Below are 7,973 nucleotides of genomic sequence, written 5' to 3' on the forward strand. Positions count from 1 at the left end.
TCATTAAGCTGCGCCTGTGCAGCCCCAGCCGGCGGCCGAGGCGCGGGAGTCCACGCCATGGAGCCCAGGGAGGATCCCTGCAGGGAACCACTGGGTGAGCGCGCAAGGGGTTCGGGCTTGGGGGGCTCTCTGAGGCCCGGGGTCCTCTGGCCACTTGGCCCGCTTTAGACGACCTAAGAGCTTGGGTAGCTGGTGCGCTGTAGTGGGGCAGGGAGGTGACTGCAGACCTCCCTGACGAGGGGTTCAGATCTCCCACTGCACAGGTGAGAAAACGCTGGGCTGGGCTGACGCCCATCACTTTTCTTCCAGGGCAAATCACCCCATCGAGACATGTAAGTGGTTAAGCGCTCGTGGGTTCAATCCCTGATACCAAAAAAAAAAAAAGAGAGAGAGAGAGAAAGATGAGAAAAAGTCATGTTTGTTGAGCACCTACTCTGTATCTGTACCAGGTTTATTGCTACACTACAGGCACTAGGAAAACGCCATTAAGCTAATTTGCACCTCCTTGCCCACATCTCCATCCAACCTTGCCCCTTTAACCCCGGGTGGCTGCGCACCCTCTACACCAGCTTCAGACGGCCTCCTGCACTTCAGGCCTGTTGTGTGTCCCAGGAAACAACTTGATAAAGCACCTGAGCCAGAATTTGCCCTCCTGCTTTGCATATTGTTAGAAAATAATTTCTTAAGACATTACAATGCATGCAATTCCATTCAAATAACAATGACCCTTATCTAGTTAACATTTATTTACAAAATTTTGCAATTTCGTTGGAAATGATACAGCAGGTCCCTGGACCGTAGGTCTGTGTAAGTTATGAGTAAGCCCGGTTATGAGTAAGTCCGGAAGTGAAGGGGAGTGTTGGGTGACCCTGGGAAGAACTTGTGCCCCCTGTGCTATTTGATCTTAGGCTAATTACTCAAGTTTCTAATCCTCATGTCTTCATATGGGAGAAGTGCCTTCCTCACAGGGGTTAAATGCACACTGTACCAAGCTTTGAAAGGTGCTAACTCAGCCTTATGCCTGGACCATGGTAAGCTCTGGATGAATCAGTCAGCTAGAAGAAAGGAAGGCAAGCTTAAAGGATTCCGAATGGGCTCCTTTTCCCTCACCTGTAAAGGGAGGGTTGGCCTGGACAGAGGGGGGAAATATTGGGAACACTGGGAGGAAGTGGAGGTGCATGGGGTTGAGGAGGGCTGGCAGGGAGAGTGGGTGCTAGGGAAGGGGAAGGTTCCTGCCTGTCCTTCCTGTTACCTCCTTTGACCTCCCTGCCTGAGCTCTGGAACCCATCTTAACCTGCCTTGTCACTTCTGCTGGCAGTCACATCTGGGTTCCAGTCTCAGGTGAAGCAGAATTCTAATCAATCTATTTCTCTTCCTAGTCTGCCCTCAGCCCCACCGTGGTCCCTTAGAAATACCTGAACAGATGCCTGTCCCTCGAACTCCTGGTATCTGGGGGNCCACCTGGCCAACCTCCTCAGCACATTGACCCAGAACATCCAAAACACAGACCAGAAGAAGGGGCCCCCAGAAGTGAACTGCCAAGTCCGGAAAAAGACTCGAACCCTCTACCGTTCAGGTAAGCCATTTGTATATCACTTTGTCCTGGATCTCTCTTGACCCCACAGCAGTGCCTTTGGCCCCAAGGGGAAGGCTAGGTTGTCTCAGCAGAAAGCAAGCTTAGGACCAGGATGAAGGGTCAGGATAGCAAACCCCACACAGGTCTCAGCCATGACGCCCAAGAGAGAATGCCTGGCCCACTGGGGAACTTAGCTGCAAGGCTCTTGGGGCAGGGACAGTGGTCCTGTCTGCTGGAGACACCTGGTAGGCATCTCTTCTTCTCTCTTGCCATGTCACTGTGATTGACTTCCTCCTGCCCATTTCTTCTTGCAGACCAGCTGGAAGAGCTAGAGCGAATGTTCCAAGAAGATCACTACCCTGATGGTGACAAGCGCCGCGAGATAGCCCAGACGGTGGGGGTCACTCCCCAGCGCATCATGGTAAAGGGGGCTGGTTAACCAGCAGGGGTAGGAGGTTGCTGAGAAGCTACCCATTGGAATTCCTGTGGGTTAGGGCACGTGCTCATCCTCAGTGTGCAGGGAGGCTGAAGTTGGGTCTCTGATGTGGTGCCTCTCCACGGGCTTCTAATAGTGCTGCTGCCATGTACTATCAGAAGAAGAAAGAGGTGCAGAGGCCTTGGTTGTTAAACCAAGCGGACAGGCAGGCTTCCGAAGCAAAGTGGTGACAGGACCTCCCACCCTTATGTAGCCATGCACCGTGTTGACTGATGTCTCTGCTGGCAGATGTCCCTGGACTCTAGTTTCTCCTCCCCAATTCCTCAAGTTCTCCAAGTATCTTTACCCCATAGGTGTGGTTCCAGAATCGCCGGGCAAAGTGGCGAAAAGTTGAGAAGTTGAATGGGAAAGAAAATGAGGACAATCTTGAAGCTCCTGCCAGCAGCCAGTGCAGGTGAGGAACCCTCTGGACCTTCCAGTAGGTAGAAGTGGAAGCCAAACTGGGATCCTGGGATCTTGAAGGGGCAAGCGTTGGAAGCTGGGTGTCAGGCCTGGGATTGTTGCTAGAGTTTGTGACTGAGAAGGGGCTGGAGGTGGCCAGTGTCTGACAGGAGGCAGAGTTTATGGATTTGGTATCCTTCTCTGCTCTGAGGTGCTTGTCTAAATCCAGAGACCACCAGAGCTACATTGTCCCTTTTCTCTGCCTCCAGCTCTACAGAAGAGCCCCCACCTCCCACGCCCATGGACGGGGAGTCCGGCCCCTTCCCTGCAGAGCCCACTCTGGATACCTTTCCAGGTGAGCTCCTACCTTCAGAGGGTTCACTTGCCCAAGAAAGGTCTTTGCCCTTCAGAGAGTCTTTGCCCAAGAAATGGGAATGGGACAAAGCTCTCCAGGGTTTTGGGCCAGAGGAGCCCATTCAGGGGACCCTGGGCTTCGCACAGGTCTGTCATTCCACAGTCCCAGGTCTGCCTGGCTGTCTTCTTAAGTCCTTCCTTGACTTCTGTTCCTAGAGCCCCCTCTGCTGATGATGTCCGACCAGACTCTGGCACCCATCCAACAAAGCGAGGGTACTCAGAGGGTGGTGACCCCACCACTCTTCAGTCCCCCACCTGTTCGAAGAACCAACTTTCCTTTTCCCCTGGGCCCTGTGCACACCCCGCAACTGATGTCTCTGCTGGCAGATGTCCCTGGTAGTGAGAGCAGTCCCACTGGATCCTGGGGGACAAGGTATGGGGCCTAAGAGGGAGAGAGACCTGATTTATTATGGGAGGGATACAAAGGAGGAAAAGTCAGACCTTGAGAGGGGAAGGGCTGCGAGGAGCAAGGAATAGTACGTGTGATGGGAATTAAAAGGGTAAGTGAGAGCTGGGCTGTGGCCCAGTGGTACAGGCTGCCCTGGCAGGTGTGAGGCCCTGGGTGGGATTCTCAGCACCTCATATAAATAAATAACTAAAATAAAGGTCCATCAACAACTAAAAAAAATATATATTTTAAAAAGTGGATTTGGAGTAGGAATGATCTAGGATATGGTTGCAATGAAACAGAAAGAAAGAGGACAGGCAGGAGCACTGAGGGGGGCGGGAAGCAGTGTGGGGTGCCCACAGAGCTGGGGGGAGGAAGTCAGAAGATCTCGCATACTGTGCGGAAGAACCAGGCCACCTCTGGACCTCACTACACATTCCTCTGTCCCCCACAGCATCTCCTCACCACCCATCTGCTCGTATCTGGAAGACCTGGAAGTCCAGAATTACCAACAAAGCAGCCAGCCAGGACCGTTCCAGTTCCCCCAACCTCCACAGACTCAGCTTTTCCAACCTCCCCAGCCCCAGTTTTCATACCTGCCTCCCTTCCCCTTCCCCATGCCCAGTTCACTGACCTTTCCACCACCAGAAGACCCCCTCTTTATGTTTCCTTGTGGTCCCAGTGGGGGCATGTCACAGGGCTACTACTCAGGCCCTCCATCGGGGCAGATTCTGCTGCAGCCACCCGCTGGAAATGTGGGTGAGTTGGGGCTGGGAAAGAAGATCCTTTTATGATTGAGGAAGGTGCAGAGGCTCAGACAGCCTCATTATCTGCAGGGTAGACTGAGGCAGGGCGTGCTTTTTACCTGTCCCAGCTCAGCTAGTTACAGGTCTCCTAAGTCTCAGTGTCCTGGACTTAGTTGTGGGGACAAGAGTGCAGATCACTGAAGGACCTGGTGAGGATTAGAAACAATATGAGTAAAGACAACGTGGCAGAGAGTAGATGGCAGCCTATGTCAGCATGTCACTAGGCCACCTGGACCTCAGAAGTCCCAGAAGCATCCACTCATTGAGAATTCTTGGGAAGGGGATGGAAGACCCGTCCAGGTGGCCCCACTGTCCTCGCTGACTGCAAGAGACAACACTTGGCCTGACCCAGGTCCACTCTGTGTCCGTATTACCAAACCAATGAACCCGGAGCCCAGGAGCCTTCCTGGTCCTGTGGGGAGAGTTTGGTGCTAGTTTTTCCAAGACTTGCACTGGGGTGCTAAGCTGTGGTGCTATGGATGGTAAAAGAGAATCCCTTCTAAAAGGCACTGAATGATGTTTGATGCTCTTTGTCCTGTCTAATAATTCCTATGTCTTTTGACCCTCCTCCCAGGTGCAGTGTCCTGGAGTGACCTCTGTTTGCCAGAACTGCCCTTCCCTGGTCCACTCTACCCACAGACACTGGGGCACCCCTCAGGAGCAGATGGCTATTTTCCTGATCTGTGTACAGCTCCTGGTGCTCAGGCAATGAGCAGGCAGCCTTCTCCAGGTCTTGACCCACTGCCAGAAGAGGCCAGACCAGGAACTGGGCCCTTACTCAGCAAGGCACAAGAAAAGCAGCCTGTCTCCTCCCTGGAGCCGTCCACAACATTGGAGGAGGTCAGAGAAGACAAGAATGGCTGTGCTCCCTAGTTGGAGTCAAAGAGTAGAAAGAGGGTCCTGGGCATGGGGGGACAGGATTGGGGTACCTGCACAGGGGGTGCTGATGGAAGGGCTGGGAAGGATTCTGGGCTGGGTGGGATCCGATGCCTCCCCAGTGTGCTCTTGTCTTGCCGGGCATTAGAGAAGGAAGAGGGTTGGACCTGCCCTTCCCCCACACCTCTATGATATTCCTGAAGAAAGGGGAGCCCAGGTTACTTCTGAATGTTGTGTCAATACGTTGTTTCCTTTCACTGCTGGACACTGAGCCCGAGGGCCACTGTAAGCAGTAAACTAGTCTACCTTGTGTTCTCTGATTGTGAGTCCTCCCCCTCAACCTAGGAGAGTTCCGTTGCCTACCACTGACTAGTTGTTAGATGTAATTGTGGGGGAGTCCCCACTGGACATGATCATGTATTGTTCCTGGCTCCCCTAAAGGAGAAATTGGGCGTCTTGAGCTCTTCCTTCAGTCCTGCCATTAAATCACATTCTATTCACAAAGCTAGATCTAAACCTGAGTCTGGGTTTGTCCCTAAAACTTGGGTCCTGTAGAACTAGCATTGCAAGAGAAGTCCAAGGGTGTTCAAAGCCAAGTCTCCAGTGTTGCAAATTGTGACTAATTTCCCCAAAGCTCTTATCTGGGGGAGAGGATAAGAAGAAAGAATAAGGGATGAGGGCACCCAAAAAAGTACACGAGTAAGAACTGCAAGCCGGCAGTCCTCTCCTGTGCAGGACAATGCCACAGGGGTGAAGGATCCAGGGTCTTTTGTGTCTCTCCCACCCCAGCTAGCAGAGACACCAAAAGAAGCACCTTGAGAGATCTCCTAAAATGATCGCTATAGCTCTCACCCATGAACTTCAGTTTTACCACTTCTGTTTATGGTTGCACCCCGGGGGCTGGGAGCTAGTCTAGGGAGCTTTGGTGGTAGGTTGAGCTGAGGGAAGAGGAGGAAAGAGGCAGTTTGACCAATGATGAAACTGTCCTTGATGGCTGGACAGTGGGTCTGGGGCTCATGAAGGAATGGCAAAGAGTGAGGACGTGCCTGTGTGGGCCTTGCTCCTCCTGCTCCATTTGTATCCACACTGTATCCATTTGTATCTGCTTTGTATCCACACTGAACCTGAATGGCTTCCTTCCATCTGCTAGTGGTCAGACAAATCAGGCAATGAAGGAGGAAATATTAATTAGAACCTATTGGCTCCAAGCTTGAGGTCCTGCTTCAGCACATTAAGGGCTAAACGGAAGACTGAAAAGGAGTGTCATCAACCAATCTGAAAAGAGAAGGGATGGGGGTGTGGCACCCGGGAGAGGGATTGAAAAAAGAGTCAGAAAGACGAATGGAGCATAGAGACTGCACGAGAAGTAACAGGGCACAGACCAGGGGACAGAAGAGGGGAAGAGACATAGGGATTTCTCTCTCCTGAAATAAGGTCTAGCAGAAGAGAAAAAGGGCACAGACCTGGAGAGTGAGAGCCCTTACAGCAAGCTCATGAGGGGAGCAAGACAAAGTGGGAGGATGGGGAGATGTCACCTGAAATAGGGAGTGAAACTGAAGGGAGCAGGGGAAGCTCATGGGACAGACAGGTGCATGTGACCAAGGAAAACCAGGAGGTAGTTATAAAAGAAAGGAGATGAGTGACTGAGGGCTAGGGAGGCAGGGTTGAAAGGCCAGTTAGGAAGAGGAGTGAGAGAGAGGAGAAGATGCAGATACAGAACCTGCCAGGGGTCGCACAAATGCTCCTCAACTCTGTTATCATCCAAAGCCATTGTTTGCACCTTCCCACAGACTTTTTGTATGTGGGTGGAGGTGGGGGGGGGGGACTGCATTTTTGACCGAATAAAGTCAAATCACATTGTCTGTACAGCAATCAGATAATTTAACATTCTTGGAAACCTAACTACATAACAAATAAGATGAGTTTGGTGTGGCTTGTATTTTTGGGACACCAATTATTGTTTGTGGTTATTTGTTATTTTGGTACTGGGGATTAAACCCAGGGGCACTTTGCACTGTACACTTTGCACTGTAATATTTAAAATTTAAATATTACAAAGGGCTGGATAGGTAGCCCTTTGTAATATTTAAATTTTATGCAGAGACAGGGTCTCGCTAAAGTGCTGAGGGGTCTTGCTAAGTTGCTGAGGCTGCCCACAAATCTGCAATCCTCTTGCCTCAGCCTCCCAAGTCGGTGGGATTACAGGTGTGCACCACTGTGCCTGGTGTTTATTAACCGTAAACCATATTATCAAAATGCTGATAAACCTCCTCTTAACAATCTATTACAGAAGCCTGTAAGAATTTCACATTAAAGTTCTTTTCCTTTAGTTTCTAAAAACCATCTCTTTGAAAATCAAGATATTTGCCTCTATGAAGGCTCAGATCACCTTTCCTGTTCTCACTGAACAAAATATAGAATTATTCAAGCACTTATGAGACTCTGGTTTGGGTCCTAAGTCTACCTTACGTTTTTAAGCCCAACTCTTAATTTCCATACTGTTTCCTTTCTTTGAGCATAGAGGCTGAACCAAGAACTAAGTGCTTTTGCTTTCTCTGTGTTATATGGATATTATTATGTCTGCCTCAGGGAGTAGATTTATCTTTCCCTTGTTCTTTCCTGTCCCCAATTTGGTTTTATATTACCATTATTGACTGTTTGAGTACATTTTATGTTGTTATAACAGAATACCAATAGACTGAGTAGCTTATAATGAACAGAAATGTATTTGATCATGGTTCTGGAAACTGGGGAGTCCAAAATATATTTGCTTGTGGTTTGGGAAGCAAGGTCCAGGCACTACATCTGGTGAGGGCTTCCTTGGGGAAGGGTGACAGAGGCATCACATGGCATTTGCCAAAGAGCAAGAGAGGACTGAACTCACCTTATAACAGCCCACTTCCATGTAGATGACATTAATCCATTCACGAGGGCAGAGTCCTCATGGCTGAACCTTCTCTCACAAGGTCCAGCAATTTCTGCAGCTTGAGGGTCCTGCTCCTGTGTGACTCCACTGAAACCGCTGGGCAAACCCAT

General features: G+C 50.5%; 1 protein-coding gene across 1 annotated transcript in view; it reads left to right on the forward strand.

Moving 5' to 3' along the window:
- Positions 1-5,970, forward strand: part of Nobox (NOBOX oogenesis homeobox) — a 14,465-nt gene extending 8,495 nt beyond the window's left edge. Inside the window, 7 exon segments of the mRNA XM_048786948.1 lie at positions 1,424-1,576; positions 1,891-2,111; positions 2,366-2,466; positions 2,723-2,808; positions 3,024-3,240; positions 3,710-4,014; positions 4,636-5,970. Of these exon segments, the coding sequence (XP_048642905.1) occupies positions 1,424-1,576; positions 1,891-2,111; positions 2,366-2,466; positions 2,723-2,808; positions 3,024-3,240; positions 3,710-4,014; positions 4,636-4,934 (1,382 nt within the window). The 3' untranslated portion in view covers positions 4,935-5,970.
- Positions 5,971-7,973: the final 2,003 nt, after the last annotated feature.

The sequence above is a fragment of the Marmota marmota genome, unplaced genomic scaffold (genome assembly GCF_001458135.2).
Source record: "Marmota marmota marmota unplaced genomic scaffold, marMar, whole genome shotgun sequence".
Taxonomy (NCBI): Eukaryota; Metazoa; Chordata; class Mammalia; order Rodentia; family Sciuridae; genus Marmota; species Marmota marmota.